Here is a 25,365-nt window from a genome sequence, read left to right as displayed (position 1 = left end):
TTCCGCACGAAATTGATCCACAACGGGCTGATTTCAGCCAAGACGAGTGAATATTGTTTTAATGGAGAGAGTGAGCGATATTAAAAAAAAGCACGATCACAGCCTGAAGCAACAGTGTTGCTGCAAATATGACAAGAGAGGAGGCTGCTTTTAATTTTTCTGACAGCTCTTGCGCTACTTTTAAATATGAAGCTTTATCCATATAAACTAGAGCAACATCAACTGTCATTTTAAATTGTGTTTTATATTGTTATATATTTCACTGATCGCAATTATAACGCGAGTGTGTGTTTTATTGGAAGCGAGGCTGGATAGGTTACAGTGAGGTTTTTTTTAGGTGCTGTAGCTACAAGCAAATCTCATAAACAAAGACCTTTTTAAATGTGAAAACAGCGGAGACTTATTCAAGATTTGCGTTTGGGCAACACTGAAATATAACAGGCGACACATCGGAATTAATTTATTCACGGCCACATTAAGTGAAATTATTAACTTTACCGATTATCCATCTGATTATCTGTCCTGCTGTGAGCGAACAACTTCTATCAGTGGTGACTGACTGTATATAAAAGTAAAATATAGGCTATAGTCTAATATATAATGAGCTCCTGACGCTCAGCTCAACGGGTGAGGAGGCGGAGACTCAGCGGAGACGCTCAGAGAAAGTCAACAGCAGCGATCAGCTGATCTCTCCCTCCGTACAAACGCTCCGTTCTGATCCAGCTCCACTGGACTTTCAAAGTAAAGGTGCCGCCAGCTGTAAACGAGTTAAAATAGTGAAACAGCGGCGCTTTTATAGCCGGTTTTATGATTAAACTCGGAACATAACCTGGTCGGGACCAGGTTATGAGCTAAGCATAAGTTACCATGGTGATCTAGCCTCGTTAAAAGACAGCCACCGTCGCAGTACAGGAGAGGCTGGCTTTACACTCAACATACCTCGCTAACCCACTAAACTGGCTTCGCAGTACAGGCCTCTGCTCTCCTCTTTATCAACCCCCAAAACATCTTCAAACATTCATCCTCATCTCTACAACCGTGGCCAAAAAAATATTCTACTCAACTGGAAAGACCAAACAAAACTATCACTTAAACACTGTTACAATCTGCTAACTGAACACTCAAATTCTTACATTTACCATAAAAGTATCACATAACACCTGGTCCCCATTCATGCAATTTATCCAGAGGTATTATATGTAGTTTTTGATAATTCCCTGATCAATCACCATGATCATTTTTGGAGAAATTATGAGATTATAATGGGTGTGTATTGCACGGAATGTTCGTGTCAGAGTGCGTGACATCATCGGTTAGAGTGGGAGAAGTTGTCTGAAATCATCTGAAACTTTTCTCTTTCCACACTCCTCCTGGACACAATTTACACTCTACACACATGATTTTTTCAGAATTTGTAGACAATCTTGTTATCTATCTCATCATGTGCTCAAAATATCTGAGAGACTTACAAAATTCGAATTGTCAGCCTCTAAGTGCGGCCACGTCTGTCTCTGCTCCTCATTGACTCCAATACAAAGATTTTCTGTGAGAAGCGGAACGGACCCCTGTTTTAGAATTGCACATTTCAGCAAAATATTTACTGTAGAAACACCAAAATCACACCAAAGTGTTCAAGAAGTCCTTGTGACGCTCACGGGGTGTGTTTTTTTCTGATAGGAGTTACCGTTTTGTCAGAATAAGCCTAAATGCGAGACCAGTGCAGAGGCAGAAAATCGCTCTTTTTCTCCACGTTTCTGTCTGCCTCAGCCTGGGGGCCCCCTAGCGTCATTTGCAACCGTCTCAAGTTGCCATGGTAACCTCTGAGCCTCAGGCCAGAGCTCGTTAAGGTTCATAAACAATCCACCTGGCGCTTATTAACATGTTTATAAACAATCCACCTGGAGCCACACATACCAACACATACAGGTAGCTTCATGTGATTACAGTTACAGACACACACACACCAAAACACATTGGTAACATACACATACTGTACGTGCACTCCTCTCCCACACACAGAAACACACACAGGTAATTAAATGTTATTAAAGAGATACACACACACAAACACCAACACACAGGTAATTTAATGTGATTACAGCTCCTCAGTTTCTTATAGAAAGATGATCATGTGTCTGTCTGATCAGCTCTGTCTTGACCTTAAGGTCGTGGGTTTGATTCCCATGTTGACAGAGGTAGCAAAACCGGCAGTAGCCCCCCGTGGTCCTATCAAAATTTCCCAGAGGAAATTTTCTAGTTATCAATATTATGAGCTCAATCAATGAGCACAAAGTTATTCATATGGTATTACCATGAAAGACACACATTATCCATTTGAATGTGTCTATGTTCTGGACAAAAACAGCATTTGTATCTAACTAATTGTCATGTCAGAAAATACCATCATTCATCTTTTAGATTTAGTTGTTTTCAAATGAAATATGAACTGTATCACATCAAATAATCAAACATGATGGGTTTTTCAGAAAGGTGTAATGAGTTCAAAGTCAGGGGCCCCAGTAATGTTTAATGTGCATTTGTCATAGAAACAAACAATAATTGAAAATATTTTCTTTAAATATCACATAGTAACATCACATCTGTACATTTGCTTCAGCATTAATACATCAGATAATTTTGGCTGGAGAGAACAAACTCTTCAGGTGTTTAGAGATTTCTTTCATTTTCAGTCCATACATTATTGGATTAAACAGAGGATGATACGTCACTATTTGCAAAGTCATTATTAAACTTACAGTTTTTGGAAAATCCGATTCCAGCCGAATTGTGATAACTTCATACGCACACGAACAGGAAAAGTTGATTAAAACCAGCAGGTGAGGTAAACAGGTCTGTGCAGCTTTCTTCCTCACTTCTCTGCTGCTTCTATAGGAGATGACCAGTATCCTGGTGTATGTGAACAGGATGAAGAGGACAGGCAGAACTATAACATTCAGCAAAACCATCATATCGTATATAACTTGTGCACTCGAAAAAACACACTGCAGTTTATAAATAGCGTTGTTACAGAAAATTGCTTTCAGAGTGAAGCTGCAGAGTTTTTCATTCGCACTGAGTACGGTCGACACAGCAACCTGAGAGGCCGGCATGAGCCATGCTAAGATCAGGAAAAAAGTCACTGTGGTTCTTCTCATGATAACTGGATATTGCAGAGGTTTACATATAGACACATACCTATCATAGGCCATGGCTGTCAACAGTAAGAACTCTGAGCCACTTAAAGAATAAAATATATGAAACTGAAAGAGACAAGCTGAATAAGATATGACCTGTTTTTCAGACAGAAAGTCAATCAGCAGCTTTGGGTAGATGACGGTGCTCTGAAAAACAGAGTTCAGTAACAAAGCTGCGATGAAAATGTACATGGGCTCATGCAGGTTCTGGTGAGTCCATATAAGGTACACAATGGTGGAATTACTGCAAATTATAAGAATATATACTGTAAAGATAATCACAAAATATATATATCTGTATCTGTCCACTTCCACATGCCCCCCAAGAGTAACATAAGTCACATTAAATTCATCATCCATTAATTGACCTTATTGATAGAAGAGGCAGATTATACAACAGGCAAATTAAAGTATCAATAACGGAAGGTATCAGCCTGTACAATGTAGCCACATGTAAACTGAGAGTATTTTCATTCACAGTTACCTGACCCCTCGGAGCATGTTCATCTCCAGTTTTCACACTGAGGAGGTTGAGTATGAGTACGGACTTTTATCAGATCGCTTTACCCTTCATGGCTCGAGCTGTCAACACATGGACAGCCTCATGGAACTCTGGGGGTTTTGCAAAGAGTGGAAAAGAGACTACTGCCCGGTACACACTGTGCGAGTTTGGGCCGTCGCAGACGAAAGACGACCATCGTAGGAGAATCGTGGCGAAATCTTTGGTCGTGGCTCTAAATCGGCCGTCTTACGTCGCACTGTGAGATAGGTTCTAGGACGGCCGTTGTCAGCGTCTTGCGACCAAAGACGACCTGCGATTAAATTCTGACAGTGTCAGAAAACTGCTACGACGTACGTCTACTAATCAGCTGATGGACGTCTATCAGTTTTACTATGGTGGCGCAGATGACAGGGATGAGCAATTATTTCCGAGTAAATAGTCATTCAATTAAAAAAAACGAATAGTTTATGTCATCTTGTCTGGAAAAGTGTTTGCTTCCTTTTACTGTCGCAGAAGAAGGAGGAACATAGGCTACAGCCATCAGAAAGGTTGTGTGTGAAACTATGTCAAAAAAAAAAAAAAAAAAAAAGAAACCCATGTGCAGACTGTGATGAGAAGCGGTCGCCTACCAGAGAACATTGATGTGTTTACGCCGGGAGAGGTGACTTCGTCCTCGTAGATAGCTCTTATTATGTGACGGTACCGCTGTGATGTCCTCCGGTACCAATACAGGCCGTGATTTCATTTTTAAATAACGGACGGCGCTAAACGACAACTGGTGGTGGGCTACTGCTCCTCTGGTGCCGGTGACAGACACGTGTGTGTGTGTCTGTGTGTGAAGAGGGAGGGAGGGAGGGTAGCGGGCGACCTGCGATTCAGTAGAACGATCATCGTACAGTCTGCACACGTCAAACTTGACGTCGTACCAAAGATGATTAGATCCATGTCGCACAGTGTGTCATGCAATAGTCTTATAAGACTGCTAAAATCGCACAGTGTATAGAGGCCATAAGAGGAGGATGCTCCAGGACCAATGGAGGCAGGTGATGTCATCACGGCCACGAGGCTCGGAGCAGGTGAGACAGCTGCTGACAAACTGACCCGGAGTCAGTTACACCTGGGGTCCCTTTCAGAAAGCGAGATTAGTGGAAACTCTGATGTTGAGCCTGCTTCCTGAAACGGACCCCTGGCGTTAACATTCGTCTCCATGTCCACGTTGAGATCCAATCACATGTTTGCACTGGTAAATCAAAAAAATAAATAGTAGAAGAAGAGAAAACTGTAGCGTCATCCTCACTCCATCCACGAGTATCCACAACGTCTCCACAGTTTCTGACGCTGACCCTCATTCCTAAATTTCCTCTCTTTGTCAATTTCTTCTGCTAATTCAGCATGGCTTCAGCTATGGCTTTCAGCATTCATACACATTTTCTTCAGGAAATGCTCTTTCTAGTAATTCTCACATCTTCCGGCATTTTTTGCAGTCCAACTAGTCCTGTATACTTTGTGCTACTTCAACAATTAAAACATCAAATTGTGCAGCTTCTTCTGGATATTCATTTCTTTAAATACTTTTTATACTTTTTTTCAAATATTACACTTTTTCAGATTTTTTTGTCCCATAGAAAATGCATTGGAATGGTCCTCAAAATGTCAGGACAGGTAACTGTAGCCGTCATCATAGGAAATGCATTGGACCGGTCCTCAAAATGTCAGGACAGGACACACACCTGTTAGTACAGAACACACCTGTTAGAACAGAACACACCTGTTAGAACAGGACACACCTGTTAGAATGCACCTGACCAAGATAATCTCTGTAGAACCATAAACACCTCACTGCTCTTTGTATCAGTCGCTGTAGCGACTAGAACCAGATCATGACCAGATCAGAACCGGACCAGAACCAGGTCAAAAATGGACCAGAACCAGGTCAGAACCATGTCAGCAGGTGGCAGCTCTATCACTACCACTAACCTGTGTGAACTGAAGTCTCCCCCTCTGCCCGTATTTGGACTGGCTGGGATTAGGGGGTGGGGCCTCGTGCTGCCAGGTGTTGAGCTCCAGGACCAATGGAGGCAGGTGATGTCATCACTGCCACGAGGCTCAGAGCAGGTGGGACAGCTGCTGACAAACTGACCCGGAGTCAGTTACACCTGGCGTTAACATGCGTCTCCATGTCCACGGTGAGATCCGATCACATGTTTGCACTGTCAAATCAAAATAGAAAAAATAAAATAAATAGTAAAAGAAGAGAAAACTGTAGCCGTCATCCTCACTCCATCCACGAGTATCCACAGCGTCTCCACAGCTTCTGACGCTGACCCTCATTCCTAAATTTCCTCTCTTTGTCAATTTCTTATGTTCAGCATGGCTTCAGCTATGGCTTTCAGCATTCACACGCATTTTCCTTATGGAAATGCTCTTTCTAGTAATTCTCACATCTTCCGGCATTTTTTGCAGTCCAACTAGTCCTGTATACTTTCTGCTACTTCAACGATTAAAACATCAAATTGTGCAGCTTCTTCTGGACATACATTTTTTAAATACTTTTTTTCAAATATTAAACTTTTTCAGATTTTTTTTGTCCCATAGGAAATGCATTGGAACTGTCCTCAAAATGTCAGGACAGGACACACCTGTTTTTCAAGTACAGATTCACACCCTGGTATCTCGTCATGCGATCTTGTTTCATCTGTTCAAATTTGCACTTGAGCTCGTTTTGGCCCTCTCCTTTCTTCTGTGCACGGCCCACGTACACTTGCCTGCCGTTCAGCTCTTTACCATTCATGTCGTCTATGGCCTTCTGTGCGTCTTCGTAGCGCTCAAAGCTAACAAAGCCAAAGCCCTTGGATTTGCCGCTCTCATCAGTCATAATACTGAGTGCAGGTCCAAATAACTCCTTAAGCTTCTCGTCGTCCATGTCCTCCCCAAAGTTCTTCATGTCAACTTTGGTAAACTCTCTGGCCCCGAGCTCAGACTCTCTCTCTTTGCGAGATTTAAAGTGTCCAACAATAATACTTTTCTGTCATTGAGCAACATGCCATTCATTTTCTCAATGGCCCACTCAGCAGCCTTGTGGGTCTCAAAGTGTACAAAGTCGTAACCCTTTAAGCCATTTTCATCACAAACTACCTTGCAGGAAAGGATGTTTCTGAACGCAGAGAAGGCGATGGACTTGTCCAGGTTCTTGATGAACATGTTTCCCACTCCACTCTTCCTCAGTGAGGGGTCACGCCACATGATGCGGAGGGGTCTGCCTTTGATTACATCGAAATTCATGGTGCCCAGGGCTCTTTCAGCGTCAGCTAGCTGTTGGAAGTTGACATGGCATATCCGAGGGATCGACGGGTGATCATGTCTCTGCATACTCTGATGGAGATGATGGGACCTGCCGGGCTGAATTTATCGGACAGCATGGCATCGGTCACGTCAGAATGCAGGTCCCCCACATATAGGGAGGCCTTTAGTCCATGAGCCAGACCACCAATCGCAATCGAAAGGGTGGGCAAATTCTTGTTGCTATTTTATTATTCCTATATATGTCCAGATTATTAATTGGTATGATAACCTTCGCACAAGAGTAGCTTAACAATATTTATCATGCATTCACTATTTTGACCATAAAAATGCCATATACACCAATTATGGCCATTCTCCGATGTTGCACATTTCATAATTTGTGTGCCACTACTGATGATTTAGAGCGCCTTTGCAGTTGCAGAAAGGCCCTGCAGATAATATTTGTTTGCACCACTAGTTGGCGCTAATTCCACTGGGTGCATGAGGGAGCGAGGGGGAAAATCGGCTTTAATACTGCTGTTAGCAGGAAGTAGCAGAGGACTTATGTGAAATCACATTATACAGGGAACATTTTTAATGTTTATATATACATCCAAGGTTAAGAAGGCTAAGATGTAGTGAGTAAAGATGACATTAACTCATTGAGTGCCAACCACGTAATTTCTCGTTTTTCGTTCCCATGCGTTGAGTGCCAAAAACGAGATTTTTCGTTTTTTGCCTTTTTTTTAAATTATGAAAATAGACACTTTAATACACATTATATGTAAATTTGGGGACTCTATGACGAGGTGAACTGAAATAGATGACGATCAAAGTCACATGACAGCTCATGATCTGGAAGTTTTTATCATAACTCGGCTTTTGCAAAAGGAGTTCTGCATGCAGATGCAGCAGCTGCTCTGCTCTCACCCGCGAGGCTGCAGCAGCAGCTCGGAGCAGAAACAGGAAGCTCTCAGCCGACTGTCCCGCCCGGTCTTCATCTGGAGCAACACCGTGTCCTCCCCAAAGTCCTCCCGCGGTAAAATCTGATGGTCTCTGGGCCAAAGCAGACCGGCATCACCGACCCGTACCACAGAAGGACCGCGACCACCGGCGGGACCGGTCTTCCCGAGGCGCTGTGGCCGACAGACCCTCACGTTCCGCGGCTAGAGGCTGTGACACGGCACGGTGCGTCTGTGTTATTGTTGTTTAGTGGCGCCCCCCCGCCCCCGATGGTGGTTTTGTGAATAGAACAACAATTGTTGAATATATTTATCTTATACGAGCCCTTTGATCCAGAAATGCGAGTGTGAGAAGAGCGACAGGCACAAACAGAGCAGCTTTCATAAAAGACGCTCTATCTCCTTTTCTAGAAAAAAAGGAGGGATTTTGGTGAAACCCAGCCATGTTTAGCTTGACTTTTCTCAGGAACGGTGGCACGTAGAAACAAACGGTTTGTGGTCATTTGAAGCATAAAGTTAAACCTTTCAATTGAGCTACAGTATGTGTTGGTGGCAATAATATAGAATACACTATGGCTCTACATAAAAAGTCAAAAATGGTCTAAATTGCCGGTACACTTGACTAAAACTTTGGAAAGGAGCGCGGCACTCAATGAGTTAACATTATAGCATATTACATCCATAGGTTTAGGGGGAACTGGGGCATTGTTCATTAGGCTGACTGCAGAGAGGAAGAAACTGTTCTTGTGGCGTGAGGTCCGGGTCCTGGAGATGTACAGCTCTTGAAGAGATGGGAGGCTGCAGCCGATCGTCCTCTGGGCAGAGTGAATGACACGCTGCAGTTTGGCCTTGTCTCTGGCTGTAGCTGCAGCACACCAGACTGACATGGAGGATGTGAGGATGGATTCAGTGGTGGCAGTGTAGAAGTTCACCAGCATCTTCACAGGGAGGTGAAACTTCTTCAGCTGCAGCAGGAAGTATAGCCTATCCTCTGCTGAGGCTTCTTGGTGAGGGAGCTGATGTTCTGCTCCCATTGGAGCTCCTGGGAGATGGTGGTGCCCAGGAAGAGGAAGGACTCAACCAGGGTTGCTGTAGAGTCACAGAGGATGACAGGGGGGAGGGCAGCTTGGTCCTTTCTGAAGTCCACTATCATCTCCACTGTCTTCAGAGCGTTGGGCTCCAGGTTGTTCATGCTGCACCATGACACCAGAGGGTCCGTCTCGCTGCTGTAGGCCGACTCGTCCCCATCAGAGATGAGGCCGATGAGGGTGGTGTCAGCAAATTTCAGGAGCTTGACAGACTGGTGTCCAGATGTGCAGCTGTTGGTGTACAGGGAGAACAGCAGAGGAGAAAGGACGCAACCTTGGGGGGATCCAGTGCTGATGGTCCGGGTGTCAGAGACATGCTTCCCCAGCCTCACGAACTACCGTCTGTCAGTCAGGAAGTCCGTAATCCACCTGCACATGGAGTCAGGCACATTAAGCTGGGAGAGCTTGTCACGGAGCAGAGCTGGGATGATCGTATTGAAGGCAGAGCTGAAGTCCACAAACTGTATCCTGGCGTAGGATCCTGGGAAGTCCAGGTGCTAGTGGAGGGCCATGTTTACAGCATCATCTACAGATCAGTTGGCTCTGTAGGTGAACTGTAATGTCCTTAAGGTGGGTCAAGACGAGGCACTCAAAAGTCTTCATGACCACAGAAGTCAGAGCAACGGGTCTGTAGTCATTAAGGCCTGTGAGCCTTGTCTTTTTGGGAACTGGAACAATGGCTGAGGCCTTGAAGCAAGCTGGCACATGACAGTTCTCCAGTGAGGTGTAAAAATGTGTGTGAACACCGAAGACAGCTGATTGGCTCAGTGCTTCAGGGTGGAGGGGGAGACTTATACCCCTTTCCCACTGGCCAAAAAACCCATTTAAACCCACAAACGCACCGACCCGCGTCAACCCGGGACGTCTGTCTGACTACCCATTTCTCCGACCATACATTTCTTTATTTTTGAGTCCATTAGTCCGACCTCCCATTTCTCCGACTTAAGTAGCCCTAACCCTCAACCTTACCCTAAACCTAACCTTAACACTGTAGAATGGGTAGTCGGAGAAATGAGCTGTCGGACTTTTCAGTCGGACTGATGTATGCCCCCCCGTCGACCCGCGTCAAATGACTCAGCAAGCGACGCGGGTTAAAATCGCCTTCAATCGGCTCGGCTCTGATCGGCTTGCAGTGGGAACACCAGACCCGGCTCAACCCGCTAATTTATGTGATGACATTGGGTGTTACGTGATGCCACATCATCGCACCAGTCGCGTCTCACGTAGGCTACCAAAACAAAGCTCTGCTTGCATTCAAGACTGGGATTTGAAGATCAAAGAACACTGACCAAAAAAGATTGGAAAAAAAAGAAGCGACAGTCTGTTTAACTGACATGTTGTGCCGCGGACGTCCATCATAAGGCGGCCGCGGCAGACTCGCTGTCCTCCGTGGCGGGCGGCTGGGGCATGACACGGTGTTTCTCGCACTGCGAATGAAAGCGGGGCGACTGGTTTATGCGGGGGTTAGACAGACAGACCCGGCTCATTTTGGTCAATGGGAAAGGAGCCAAATGCCGATTGTTAGCGGGTCGACCCGCATTTAAAAAACCTGCGTCGACCCGCTGATGTTAGTAGGAAAACGGCTAGAGTTTGGGCCTGCAGCTTTGCATGGGTTCAGCCGTTTAAACAGTCTCTTCACCTCTCCTTCTTTGATTTGATTTGATTTCTATGATGGAGAGAGGTGTGAGAGGTGTGGGGGAGGGTGGCACTTGGGTGTGGGGCTGTGTAGGTGATCCAGGTTTGGAGGAGCTGTTGCTGATCGATGGCTGGTGGTTGGAGCTGTGGGGGATATCAGGTCTGTTCCATTGTCTTTCTAAGCGGCAGTAGAACTCGTTCAGGCTGTTGGCCAGGCGTAGGTCATTGACAGATGGACACTTGAAATACTGTACTGGCAGTATGCTCCACACTATTTGTGACAGAAGGAGCAAGCTCTTTAGTTGATTTTAATTGTGTAAAAAAATATTTGTTTGTTCTTGTTATTGCATGAAAAGTAAAACACTCTAAAAACGTTGGCTATTTCATGTGTATGTTCTAATTTTTATCACATTTTCATTCACATATTCCTGAGGTGAGTCTATTATTATTACAGTAGGGTCTTGATAAAAGGGAAAAACATCCTTGAAGTGATTTAGGCACTGAGTGGTCAACAAACAGCATAATACCGAACAAGCACTATACACAGTTTTCAAGTTTCCACTCTACCGGTCCACCTATTCAACACATGATAACCACCACTAAGCTACCTGTTTGCAATGGTTATCATGCCAAACTGTTCACTAGAGATGTCTACCAAGTCAAAAAAACAAACTAGAAATTGCCCACCCGTTCGATTGCGGGAGGCCAATTTTGGGGTCTTGGCTCATGGACTACTTAGGGAAGCAAGGCACGCTGGGATTCATGTCTGACGACGCATGTTCACCGGCAATTCAACGATTTTAAGGGGTTATACTAACTATGTACTTGATTAACAACCGTCTCCCAATGCCGGCCGTCAAAAGTGCAATGGTTATTTGTCTTGGTCTCTTCGATATCTTCACGAAAATTGAGAGCATAGCCACTAGTTACTGGGTATCCTACCATTAGCAACGTGGGCTACGTAGTTAGCTTGATTAGCAAAATGTCGGCGCATGGCCAACTACCCGATGTGGCTTTTCACAGCTACTAAGCGGAACTGCCAAGTGGTAAAACGGCGCAGATTTGCTCTCGTTAACAATGATAACTGGAATGACAAAGCCCTTAAACAGGGGAGAAATATGTTGGTTTAACAATATAACTGACTAAACATTAATCACACATGGCTTTTCAACAATGACGCTAACTGATCAACGTGCTAACGTTCCTCTCATTCCGTTCTTTCATTCTTTTTTCGAAGGCAGCCTCTTCTTCTTCACATTGCGTGGGGTTTGGCAAATGAAATCCTGCTTCACCGATTTTTTTTGTTTTTCTTGTAAAAAATATGTCTGCGTGGGGGGCGCAGCTGAGCAGCGACATGTGAGGACGTATTTTTGTGAGCTCTGCCTAGATTGAACATTAACTTAATATTCATCCTCTCCCTCCCGTCTTTCCCGGTGCAAACGTGTCTCTAAAGACCCACCCTCCTCGAATTAGGTGTGTTTTTAAAAGAAATTTGTTTTAAAAGCTGCTCGTGATGCCCAAATCTCACAATCCGAAGCAAGGGCCGGAAGCCTCAGACTCGCCCGACATGGATCCGCCCGCGGAAGAGGGGTCAGGGTCGGATCTCGACGCAATCATGGCTGCCATAAAACAAACGGAGCGAAGCGTGCTATCCAGGATCGACTCGTCTGTGGTGGCTGCTGCAGGTGAACTGCACAAGAAAATAGACACCTTGGCGAGTGACTTAAGAAGAGAAATCCTAAATGTGCGCGCAGATTTCACAAAGGTAATTGGAGAAGTACAGACACAAAACGCCACATTCTCAACCCGCATCGGAGATCTCGAGGAGGAAGCTAATGACCAGGCTAACCGTGTTGTAGCACTTGAAACTAAAGTCAGTTCGCTAACTGCACAAGTCACTCGGCTGGCAGACAAGACCGAAGATTTGGAGTCCCGACAGCGACGAGATAACTGCAGACTAGTTGGAGTCGAAGAGGGATTTGGGAACATACGACCAGAGAAAGCCGTGGCCGAATTGCTAAAGGAAGCGCTCGCCCTCGACTATACGCCGACGCTCGATCGCGCACACAGGAGCCTGCAACCGAGACCAAAGGATGGGGATGCCCCGCGGCCATTAATCGTCAAGTTCCACTACTTTCAGGAGAAAGTAGATGTTCTGAGAAAGGCTGCGAGTGCAGGTCCCATCACCCACAAAGGCAAGCGTTTCAGCATCTACCCAGACTACTCGGCCGCCGTCAGAAAAAAGAGAGCAGCTTTCACCGAGGTGAGAAGAATGCTTCGCCGGTGCACGGGCGTGAAATACGGTCTCCTGTATCCAGCGACACTGAAGATCACGGCCCCAGCTGGCGAGCAGGTATCTTTCGAAGACCCGGCGGAGGCAAAACACTACATCGAGACCAAGCTGCACCCACGAGAGACGGAGGGAGAGTGACAGTTAATTCACGGGCCCAACAGGTATCATATATGCTGACATGTACATGCTGACTTATATTTTGACTGAGGAACATCACCACACTACGGTTGGATGCACTTTATGTTTGAACTATGGACAAGGCTAAGTGACATTTTACAGTTATCTAAGGAATATAAATGAAGGAGGGGGAAAAAAGAATATGGACTGATGACACATGATGAATATGCAGTGTTGGGCAGTAGCGTCGTTACAAGTAGCGGCGTTAGTAACTTAACTACATTTCTCAGTAGCGTGGTCGTAGCGTCGCTGTTTTCTACATCAAATAGCTTTTCAGTAGTTAAGCTATTTTATTGATCAGTAGCGCGGTAGCGTCCACAGAAGCTACATTTCCCCAGGCATCTCTAGACCTTAAATGCACCGCTTCCATGTGATGTCATGTACGTATCTGCTGATGCCCATCTGCTGCAGCGGCGCAGCACGCAGCAGGTGACAGAGGAGGAGGGATAGTTAAGTTCGTGAATCAGAGCCGTAGCTGGACAACTTTATCGCTGCACAGCGACCGCGCGCACCGTTGCACGTCGCTCCAAGAGCCCGGTGCGTCCTGTCTGCAGCGGAGACACGGTCACTGAGAGGACTGAGCGAGGGGACAGTTCACGTAGCAACGCGCCTTTTAATGAATCATCTAAAAACCAAACACCCTGAACAGCATGAGAGGGAGAGACGGCTGCAGCAGTTAAGACGAAAGCTCCTCGTCCCAGCTTGTCGCCCACTCCGTCCGTGGCCGACGTCTTTTAAAACAGTGTTTCCCAACCTTGGGGTCGGGACCCCACGTGGGGTCGCCTGAAATTCAAATGAGGTCGCCTGAAATGTCTAGTAGATGAATTAAAAAAAAATCTGACCAAGAAAGGTTAGGAACCACTGTTTTAAAAGACACTTGGGTTTTTTGGGAATGTACATGCATAGATCTTTCAGCACTCACAATGGGCCGATATAAATGAAAAACTTTATTTCACTTCTTGTGCTTTTTTGATGAGCAACGGCAACTGGCATATTCAAAAACTGTCAGAATAGTCAATAAACATTTACTTTCTTTGAAAATTAAGTCTAAAAAAATATTTTATTTATCCAATAGGCCCTATTAAAAAAACAAAAAAACAACAACTTTAAAACCACTTTCAGTATTCGGTATTAATCGGTTATGTGGCCAAGCGTTTTGATTTTATTCGGTATTCGGCTTCGGCCAAAAAAATGCCACCCGGTGCACCCCTACTTGGAATTAAATTGGTTTGATGTAAAAAAATAAAATAAATAAAAATAGCTTTGATGTAGCTAAGCTACTTTTGTCATTTTATTGTAGCGTAGCTTGCTACATTTCTCTGGTGGGTAGCTTTAGTGTAGTGAAGCTTCATTTCATGTAGAGTAACTTGTAGCTTAGCTCACTACATTTTCCAAGTAGCTTGCCCAACACTGTGAATATGCATATGTTACTACATTAAGGGTTTATGTAGACACCACTTGCCGGAAAATATCTTAATGTTTCATTCTTCCCTGTTTTTCTTTTTTTTTTCTACCACGTGAATGCAAGCATTTAATGTTAAGTCTCAATCTGTCACCATAACCCTTATGTTTAGCTTCTGATATTTATTTTCTAACGCCCCCCCCCCCCTCCCTTCTTTGCTTAATGAATCCCCCTATCACTACTATTATCAATAATCTTGTTTGATTGTTGTTTATTTTATTTTTATTCTTTTTATTTTTTTATTTTCCTTATGGGGATATCTTCCAACTGTAAGTCTTAAGAATCGTACCACCTTGTTACCAAATAAGAAAAGCCAGCACAACATGCAGCAATGATAATATTAAGAGGGAAGCCCTACTGTATTTTGTTCTGCCCTTTGCAGAGTTCGTGTAGGAGTTCAGGTTAGACTAGTAGACGTGTTATATGCATAGGAGGGAGGGGGGAGTTGTCAGGGCAGTCTTAGGTTTAAGCAAGACCAGCCCAGGAGTCCAGGATGGTAAGGGGTTTATCTATGTCTATCTGTCTATCAGTTTTCCTTTGGGCTTATTTGTGGTTTATGGTTTGACTCAGACATGTACTGAAATACTTAGTCATAGCCAACATGTAGGACCGTATCATTTCAAATTGTTGCAATATGGTTTTGGGTAATGTAAACAATCAACAAGGAGCAGTTTCGTTCATTAGCTGGAACGTCAAAGGATTAAATAATTTGGTTAAACTGAGCAAGGTATTTAGCCATCTGAAATCGTTAAAACCTGATGTAATATTGCTGCAGGAGACACATTTAAACATTAGTTCCCAAAAAAGACTAAATTGTAAATGGATTGGACAAATATATCATTCACGTTTTAATTATAAAGCAAGGGGAACAGCAGTTTTAATTAGAAAAGGGATTCCGTTTGAACACTCTGAAGTAATATCAGATGCTAACGGCAGATATATTGTTGTAGTGGGCAAACTTTTTAATACACCTATAATAATAGCTAATATTTATGGACCAAATTGGGACAATGCACAATTCTTTATTAATTTTTTTTCAACTCTTCCAGATCTTAATTCATATAAACTAATTCTAGGAGGGGACTTCAACTGCGTCCTTAATGCCCAGCTAGACAGATCAAGTGTAAGGTCCAATACTCTCTCGTCAGCTGCAGTGGCTATTAACTCCTTTCTTCGTTCTTATGGCCTATCAGACCCCTGGCGGACAAAAAATCCAAATACGAAGCATTTCTCCTTCTTTTCTCCTGTGCATCACAGTTACTCCAGGATTGATTACTTTATTGTCGATAACCAGCTCCTCCCTCTAATTTCTAGCAGCAATTACCACAGTATAGTGCTTTCAGATCATAGCCCAGTACAGATGGATCTAATTTTTCCAGCCAATGTAGCTCCCCAACGAACTTGGCGGCTAGATCCGCAACTACTTTTATGTGAACATTTTAGAACATTTCTCAACAATCAGATTGACTTCTTTTTGGAAGTTAATGACACTCAGGATGTGTCAAGGGGAGTTTTGTGGGAGTCTATGAAAGCTTATATTAGAGGCCAAGTTATCTCTTATGTGGCACATAGGAATAAAGAGCGTTCCAAAAAACTTAAAGAGCTGGCCGACAAAATCGCAGATATTGACAGGCGCTACGCTCTTTCACCTACGCCAGACCTTTATAAGGAGAAACTACTGTTGCAATCTGAATTTGATGCGCTTATGACATGGAAAGCTGAAAGAAATATTTTTAAATCCAGACAGGTATATTATGAACATGGAGATAGAGCGGGGAGGCTCCTAGCACTCCAACTTAAACAACAGTCAGCTGATCAAATGATCCCTGAAATTAGCACAGGTGCTGACTCTGTATCTCGGAGCCCCCAAACTATCAATGACCAGTTTAAACAATATTATTCTACTCTATATCAATCGGAGGTAGATGGTAGCCCATCGGAGATTTACTCGTTTCTTGACTCGCTCGATATCCCAAAAATTTCTCCAGATGCGCAATCACTTCTAGAGCAGCCACTGTCGCTTGAGGAAATAGTGAATGCCATTAGGACATGTCAAGCAGGAAAGGCGCCAGGTCCGGACGGATTTCCCGTCGAGTTTTACAAGGAATTTTCTTCCAAACTTGCACCCATTCTTAAATCAGTCTATGATGAGTCTCTGGCCAATGGGAAATTACCACAAACACTTACTCAGGCCACCATTTCAGTTTTGCTAAAAAAAGATAAGGATCCTGTACAGTGTAGCTCATACAGGCCAATAAGCCTCCTGTGCTGCGACTACAAAATTTTAACAAAAACTCTTGCACAACGTTTAGACCCAATAATCCCCACAATTATTAATGAGGATCAAACAGGTTTTATCCCTGGACGGCAATCATTTTTTAATTTGAGAAGATTATTTAATGTGTTATTTTCCCCCCATTCAACTGTGCAACCCGAAGTTATTCTAAGCCTTGACGCTGAAAAGGCGTTTGATAGAATTGAATGGACCTATCTTTTTGCAACCTTAGGAAAGTTTGGAATGGGGCCTAGTTTTTGTAAGTGGATCAAAGTCTTATACTCAACACCTATGGCTGCTGTCAGGACAAATGGCCTGATCTCAGAATATTTTTCGCTCCACAGAGGTACAAGGCAGGGTTGCTGCCTGTCGCCCTTCCTGTTTGACATCGCAATCGAACCACTGGCAATTGCTATTAGATCAGATGACAGGATTAAGAGTATATCCAGAGGAGAAATAAATCATAAAACCTTGCTTTATGCTGATGATCTGCTTTTGCAAATATCAGACCCAATTGAGAGCATGCCCCACCTTCTCCATTGGTTGCAAAAATTCAGTATATCAGGGTATAAAGTTAATTTGTCAAAATCTCTATTATTTCCATTAAATGATCTGGCAAAACAGATAACGTATGAAAATTTCCCTTTCAAAATTCAAATTGATAAATTCACTTACCTAGGAATAGAAATAGCAGGCTCAATTAAGGCTATTTTCCAGTACAACTACAGGTCAATTTTAGACCGTACCAAGACTGACTTGGATAGGTGGTCTAAACTACCATTCTCACTGGCAGGACGGATAAATGCAGTGAAGATGACTGTAATGCCCAGGTTTCTTTATTTATTTCAAATGATTCCTGTTTTTCTCCCCAAATCCTATTTTGCCCAGCTGGATCGCCTGATTTCTTCGTTCATATGGAATAAAAAACCTGCACGTATTAAAAAGGCAAGTCTGGAGAGAGCTAAGCCTGATGGTGGTTTGGGTTTACCTAATTTTTTATTTTACTACTGGGCGGCTAATATTGTCAAGCTGACATATTGGATCACCACGTTCGCGGATAAGGAAGGTCCAATCTGGGCTGATATGGAGCTGAGAGCTACACTCCCGATCTCCCCAATCTCAGTCTTAACTGCCCCTCTCCCACTAAAAATCAAAGCATCTGAACTGAACTCAAATGTGGTGGTCCAGAACTCAATTAAGATCTGGGGTCAGTTCAGAAAACATTTCAATTTGACAAATATATGTAGTTTCTCTCCAATAATGTTTAATCATCTTTTTGCTCCATCTCAAATAGATCAGGCATTTGCAGTCTGGCACAGAAGCGGCCTGGTTTACTTTCAAGACCTCTTCACAGACGATGGCTTTGCTTCATTTAAATTTTTATGTGATGACCATAGTTTACCAAAGTCTCATCACTTCCGATATCTTCAAGCCCGGAGTTTTGCCTCTAAGTCTTTCTCAGGGTATCCATCTCTGCCCCCCAAAGACTTACTGTACTTAGTCCTTAATGTAAATCCACATAACAAAAGAGCAATATCAAAAATATATACATTAATTCTGGATAGCTGCCCTCATACGTGGGACAAAATCAAGGCAGCATGGGAAGGAGAAGTTGGAGAAATAATACCGGAGGACACTTGGAAGAATACTATACAGCGTATACACACATCTTCTCTCTGTATTAGACATGGCCTGATTCAATTCAAGGTTGTTCATAGGTTGCATTATTCTAATGACAGACTGGCGAAATTATACCCTAACGTTGAACCAAACTGTCCTAGATGTCAATACTCTCCTGTTTCTTTGGGACATATGTTTTGGTCATGTCCATCTTTGTATGGCTTCTGGTCCTCAATCTTCCAATCGCTCTCAGCTATACCTGGAAAAACACTGCAGCCTGACCCTTTAATAGCTATCTTCGGAGTAGTTAGGGATGAGCTAAAGTTGTCTCACCTCCACAAAAATGCAATTGCCTTCGCATCATTACATGCCCGCCGTTTGATACTACTGAACTGGAAGGGGAAGAACCCTCCTGTTTATGTTCACTGGATTAGAGAGGTAATGTTGGGGTTGGCCCTGGAAAAAACCAGGTATACAATACGTGGGTTAGAGGACAAGTATGACAGAACCTGGTCACAATTCATAACACACATCAAGAGCCTGCCTTTTGCCTGACTTGCTTATTGCTTATTCAGTAATTCATTTGTCTTCCTTTCTCTCTCGGGCTACCATTCTATAGTCTCCCCAATGTTCATACTCTGACTGTTGGTACCTGTTTTTTTAGTGGTCCAGAATGTTGGTGTTCTTACTATAACGATTAACACAGATTAGTCTGAGTCTTTTCTGTCTGAGTGTTTTGTTTTATTTTATTTTATTTTATTTTATTTTTTTATTATTATTATTATTATTATTTTTTGTACTGGTATATGTTTGTTTTCTTCTTCTTATGCTGTTGTGTACCTGTTAGATATGTGAGTGTTACGTATGTGTGTTTGAGGGGATGCCACCTGGATGGGGTGGGGGGTGGGGGCGGGTTCACAACTTTTGTACAAAATGCTTAAACAATTACCTAAATGTTTTCAATATTGAAAAATGAAAAATAAAGTTGTAAAAAATATGTCTGCGTGTGCGCTCTAGCTTTTGGTTTGTTTCATAATAATAAAATGTGTGCCGAGACTAGCTCCGGAGCACACCCTATGCTGACGGATTACAGGAATGAAAAAAAAAAAAAAAACGTTTTTTTTTTGTTTTTTTTTAACAGTGTTTTTCTCTTGTTTTTCATTCCTTATACTCCCCCTGGGTCAGTCTAGAAAAACGTGACCTCGCCCGCTGAGACTTTTCCGGAACAGCAACAGTCAAGAACCCCCCTCTCCCTCCTCCCTTCTCCCTCTTCCCCCCTCCCCCCTCCTGTTTTTATTTTATTTCATTTTTTATCAAGGAAGTAAATGCATCTCTGCATTTGGCAAGGTTCAACAGACGTGGATTATATTGTGCTTTACCTGCAGTGGAGATCATTATGCTCTAATAACATTGCAAAATGAAGAGACATGGTTCCTTCTTTGATCATACAGAAGTTTTTTTTATTGCAAATTTGTAACATCAAACCTGAAACCTTGAAGTTTTTGACCTGGCACATTTACTGTCTTCTGTCACTACACGCTTGCAGATTAAAGTGCTTTTGTTTGGCACAAACTGAGAATCACAACCTGCTCAATAAAGGCACCAGGTCATTGTACAAAAAGACACCATTTAACTGCACATTCATTCTATATCTGTAAAGTATTACTGTTATTATCAATATTATGAGCTCAATCAATAAGCACAAAGTTATTCATATTGATATGGTACATGGTGGCAAGACACACATTATCCATTTGAATGTGTCTATGTTCTGGACTAAAACAGCATTTGTATCTAACCTAATTGTCATGTCAGGAAATACCATCATTCATCTTTTAGATTTAGTTGTTTACAAATGAAATATGAACTGTATCACATCAAATAATCAAACATGATGGGTTTTTCAGAAAGGTGTAATGAGTTCAAAATCAGGGGCCCCAGTATTGCTTAATGTGCATTTGTCATAGAAACAAACAATAATTGAAACTATTTTCTTTAAATATCACATAGTAACATCACGTCTGTACATTTGCTTCAGCATTAATACATCAGATAATTTTGGCTGGAGAAAACAACCTCTTCAGGTGTTTAGAGATTTCTTTCATTTTCAGTCCATACATTATTGGATTAAACAGAGGATGATACATCACTATTTGCAAAGTCATTATTAAACGTACAGTTTTTGGAAAATCCGATTCCAGCTGAACTGTGATAACATCATACGCACACAAACAGGAAAAGTTGATTAAAACCAGCAGGTGAGGTAAACAGGTCTGTGCAGCTTTCTTCCTCACTTCTCTACTGCTTCTATAGGAGATGACCAGTATCCTGGTGTATGTGAACAGGATGAAGAGGACAGGCAGAAGTGCAACATTCAGCAAAATCACCATATCGTGTATAATTTGTGCACTTGAAACAACACACTGCAGTTTATAAACAGTGTTGTTACAGAAAACTGCTTTCAGAGTGAAGCTGCAGAGTTTCTTATTTGCACTTAGTCCGGCCGGCACAGCGACCTGAGAGGCTGGCAGGAGCCAGGCTAAGATCAGGAAGAAAATCACTGTGGTTCTTCTCATGATAACTGGATATTGCAGAGGTTTACATATAGACACATACCTATCATAAGCCATGGCTGACAACAGTAAGAACTCTGAGCCACCTAAAGAGTAAAATATATGAAACTGAAAGAGACAAGCTGAATAAGATATAACCTGTTTTTCAGACAAAAAGTCAATCAGCAGCTTTGGGTAGATGACGGTGCTCAGAAGAACAGAGTTCAGTAACAAAGCTGCGATGAAAATGTACATGGGCTCATGCAGGTTCTGGTGAGTCCATATAAGGTACACAATGGTGGAATTACTGCAAATTATAAGAATATATACTGTAAAGATAATCACAAAATATATATATCTGTATCTGTCCACTTCCACATGCCCCCCAAGAGTAACATAAGTCACATTAAATTCATCATCCATTAATTGACCTTATTGATAGAAGAGGCAGATAATACAACAGGCAAATTAAAGTATCAATAACAGAAGGTATCAGCCTGTACAATGTAAACTGAGAGTATTTTCATTCACAGTTACCTGACCCTTCGGAGCATGTTCATCTCCAGTTTTCACACTGGAGGATGAGTCTGAGTACGGACTTTTATCAGATTGCTTTACCCCTCATGGCTCGAGCTGTCAACACATGGACAGCCTCATGGAACTCTGGGGGTTTTGCAAAGAGTGGAAAAGAGAGAGCGACCAAGAGAAGATGTTTGAAACTTGTATAATGTGTCAGGAGACCAAAAGGTCTGCGCTGGAAAATGTGGCCTTTGATTATTCAGTAAAAAGTGAGCTTCAATTCTCAGTGTGTAAAGTGCATCAATATATTAGCCTATACATTTAATATAAGTGTTTAATTTATATTCCTGCGACCAGTGTTGGTTAGTAACGCATTATTAGTAACACCGTTACATAACGTCGTTATTTTATTCAGTAACTAATAACGTAACGCGTTGTTTTTTTAAATCCAGTAACTCAGTTCCTGTCACCAAACGCTGCGTTACTCCATTCCTTTTGGTGAGGTTTTACAACGGCACACAGTTCCCTTAACATTTTAGCGATCAATAAAGTTTTATTGAATTCAAAGAAAGACAGAGCACACTGTGAAAAACAAAGCACTTGGTGCCCTCTAGCGTCCCACACGTAATCAAACACGCTCCATGAAGAGGACTGGACAGGTTAGGTCAGGGCACGGCATGACGGCGAGCTAAGCTAATGTTAGCTAACGCAGCATCCGAGACCGAGAGTCACAGCGAGCACACACAAGCACCTACTCCACCCAAGCAGCAGCGGTTGGAGTTTGACAGACGGACTCGAATTATGAAACGTAAACACAGCTGATTGATCGGGAAAAATTACCGTTCGAGTGAATTTACTTCCGTCATTGAAAGCAGGCTCTTAAATGTAACTCGGTCAAAGTAAGACGTATCTTCAAGATTGTTTTGCAGTTCTGTTAGGTCATGCTGCTGTACATGCTGACATCATGCAGCATGATGATGATGATGGTAAAATTTTACAGATGAAAATACGTTTTTTCATCAGCATCAGTACAGAACTGAAACGACAACAAGAGGGGAATTCAATCAGAATCAGAATCAGAATCAGATTTATTTGCCAAGTATGTACAGACATACAAGGAGTTTGACTCCGGTTTATGCACTCACTTGTACACACATAAGAAGAACAGCAACAAGAACTGAGCAATGGCATAATACAACAGAGAACAATGACACAACATAGATAAGTAAAGCGACAGGTGGATTACGGTGGTCAGTCGGTAGTGCAAATAAACAATCAACCTTTATTTAATGGGAGCATTGGAAAAACGAAATAAAGTAATGTGGCAAGGTGAAGAGAGCCCGGGCAGGGATTGAACCCACACCTAACGGGTAAGAGTCATGCGCCAGTCACCCAAAGGGACATCCCCTTGGCCAAGTAGCCAGGGCGCATGATTAATTGGAGGCATAGTGACAGGAACCTCAACTGTCACAGTAACAAAAAGTTACTTTCTCAGTAACGCATTACTTTTTGGTTTAAGTAACTGAGTTACTTTTTTATGAAGTAACTAGTAACTGTAACTAGTTAATATTTTTCAGTAACTAGCACAACACTGCCTGCGACTGACCTTCAAATTAATTTTTTCCCCCTGGTATTTCTTTAAGACCGGATAACCAAGCAGTAAGAAAACTTGTTTGAGTTTGAGCTGTTTCCGCTGCTTTTGGTCATATTTACACTTACGTAGACAGTCAAAGAGGTTGTGGACCAAATATTACTGTGGTTTTAAAAGGAGATTTTTCCCTTAAACTCTTGTCTTTAAGGGGATACAATAGACCATTTCTATGTTTATAAACATTGATGACGTATGTTGTGGGCGGGGCTTCACTGGTGGCAGAACGTGACAGCTGATCTGGTGTCAACAGTGGAAAGCCTGCATCAAGAGCGATCAAATCAGAGGAAGATGGATCATACAGAGGCCTTCTCTGATTATTTTAATGTTTTGTCAACAGAAAACAGGTTGTCATACCTGAGTAGGCTAAGTTAACGATTAGCAACGGAGTGTGTTGTGTGTTACGGACCGACATACTGCCTAGCCAGCGACAGGGACACAAAACACTGCTGTATAAGACGTGGGAGATCATCAACAAGTCCACCAACTACGGTATGACAGCAACCTGTAGCCTACTTGTATGGCTGTATATTACAGTTTATTTAATGGATCCATGTCTGTTATTTCTGTATTAGTCAGACCGTTGTTAGGCTATATATCACAGACCGTTGCTAGGGACCGCTCATGACCCGATGTGTGTAAAAATGAATGAATGAATGTCAAAATAAATGAATAAGAGGGTGAACGTGTACACGTGTTAACGTTTACACTGAATGAAACAGTAAATGTTTAACAAAAATCCCTAAACGATGCACGCAATAGGCTATCTACATATAGTTTATACACTGACTGATAAGAGTATTTTTTCCGTCGAAAAAAGTTGTAAAGGACGGGTCGTCTTATATTCGGGGTCTAGATATTGTAGCCTACATGTGCAAATCAGCGGGTGACACCAAACAACGTCTGCCCAAGCAAGTCAGAGCTTTTATTTCTCTCACACTCACATACCAGTGACCTAGAGATGCAGCCGCATCTGAGGGGACGCGCGTGTGTTGCCGCTTCTCCACTACACAGTTACAGCTCGGCTCTACTCGACTCGGTTTAGGTCCTAGTTTAATCACAGCTGAGTTCTTTATAGTTCCTCCTCAGCAGTCGTTGTATCACCCCAATTTCCACCGGGTCCGTCAGCGCGGCGGTCACCGCTGATCGCTCCCTCTCTAATCAGCATTTCATCGGTCTCGCCGCAGCACGACTCTCTTTTTTCTCTCCTTTCGTCAGCTCCAAACTCACTGTTCTGCACCGCGATTACGAAAATTAAATAAAATTCACCCTCTAATGTGGGCTCATCATCACAGATTAGGGTCGTGCTGCAGCCAAGCAGCTGCGCTGCTTTTTAAAGTTGAGCTGTATGTCAGGACCTATGGTCAGGACGTGTATTTGTTGCTTACTTCCGGTATTTTTCTGCCACCAGTACGTCACTGTGACGTCGACGCCGAAGTGGTCTATAAGCTCAGAGTGAGCTTAGTTGCCATCTTGGCAGTGGGGACGGCTCTCCATTCCGACACACCTCCATTCCGACACCCCGCTGTTCCGAAACCCCCTCACTCCGAAACACCGCTATTCCGAACGTCCGACGGAAACACCGCTGTCCCCCCCGCAGCTGTCCCTGGTGCTGAACCGCGTGACGTTTGTTTACATTCTGCGCTGTGGCTTCTGTGAAACGTGCGCTGCTCAGGGACTGGGCAGATCTGTCCCACTTGCTTTCTCACCCACTCCGTTGTGGGAGATCTCCACAGAGTAAAAGAAATACACTTTTTATTCTCTCCCCCGCTGCGCTCGAGTGTGGCTGAACCCGGATTGAACACGGGCGCGAGGCTGCTGCAGCCGCCGCTCCTGCTGACAGCAGACTGAGGGAGAAAAATAAATACATTTTGCTTTGGTTGGGCTTAGGCAATGAAGAAAGGAGTTGGTTAAGTTTAGTAAAAAGACCAGGTAGAGGCTAAACAGGCTAGAAGCATAATGAACGTTATATGTCATTAATATGAAGTATTTTCTTGTTTTGCAGTTAATTACGCACATGATCCGTTTGACCCCAAAAAGGAAAAAATGCGCATTGCGCACTGCACAGCCTCCGGTTCCTTTCTGATTATGTCCGTCTGTCCGTTCGGAGTGGGTCGGTCTCGGAATGGAGGGGCTTCCCCAATAGCCTTTTCGGA

General features: G+C 43.1%; 2 protein-coding genes and 1 pseudogene across 3 annotated transcripts; all 3 read right to left on the bottom strand.

Annotated features, from left to right (window-relative positions):
* Positions 1-2,627: 2,627 nt before the first annotated feature.
* On the bottom strand, positions 2,628-3,554 carry LOC311004602 (olfactory receptor 6N2-like; the record flags this gene model as incomplete). The annotated part of the gene is made up of 1 exon (XM_083996717.1): positions 2,628-3,554. The coding sequence occupies one exon, from the start codon at positions 3,552-3,554 to the stop codon at positions 2,628-2,630; it is 927 nt and encodes a 308-aa protein (XP_083852843.1).
* Positions 3,555-5,429: 1,875 nt separating this feature from the next.
* Positions 5,430-8,878, bottom strand: LOC311004152 (polyadenylate-binding protein 1A-like; annotated as a pseudogene). Its single transcript has 3 exons — positions 8,618-8,878; positions 6,336-7,160; positions 5,430-5,445 (listed from the first exon to the last, which is right to left on the bottom strand). The product of its transcript is annotated as a polyadenylate-binding protein 1A-like (transcript).
* An 11,660-nt stretch (positions 8,879-20,538) lies between these two features.
* On the bottom strand, positions 20,539-21,465 carry LOC311004600 (olfactory receptor 6N2-like; the record flags this gene model as incomplete). Its single annotated transcript, XM_083996715.1, has 1 exon — positions 20,539-21,465. One exon carries the CDS (start codon positions 21,463-21,465, stop codon positions 20,539-20,541), a length of 927 nt encoding a protein of 308 aa, XP_083852841.1.
* Positions 21,466-25,365: the final 3,900 nt, after the last annotated feature.

This window comes from Trachurus trachurus (assembly GCF_905171665.1).
Source record: "Trachurus trachurus genome assembly, chromosome: 21".
NCBI lineage: Eukaryota > Metazoa > Chordata > Actinopteri > Carangiformes > Carangidae > Trachurus > Trachurus trachurus.
The sequence above is the reverse complement of the archived record's forward strand: the minus strand, read 5'-3'. Positions and strand labels throughout refer to the sequence as shown.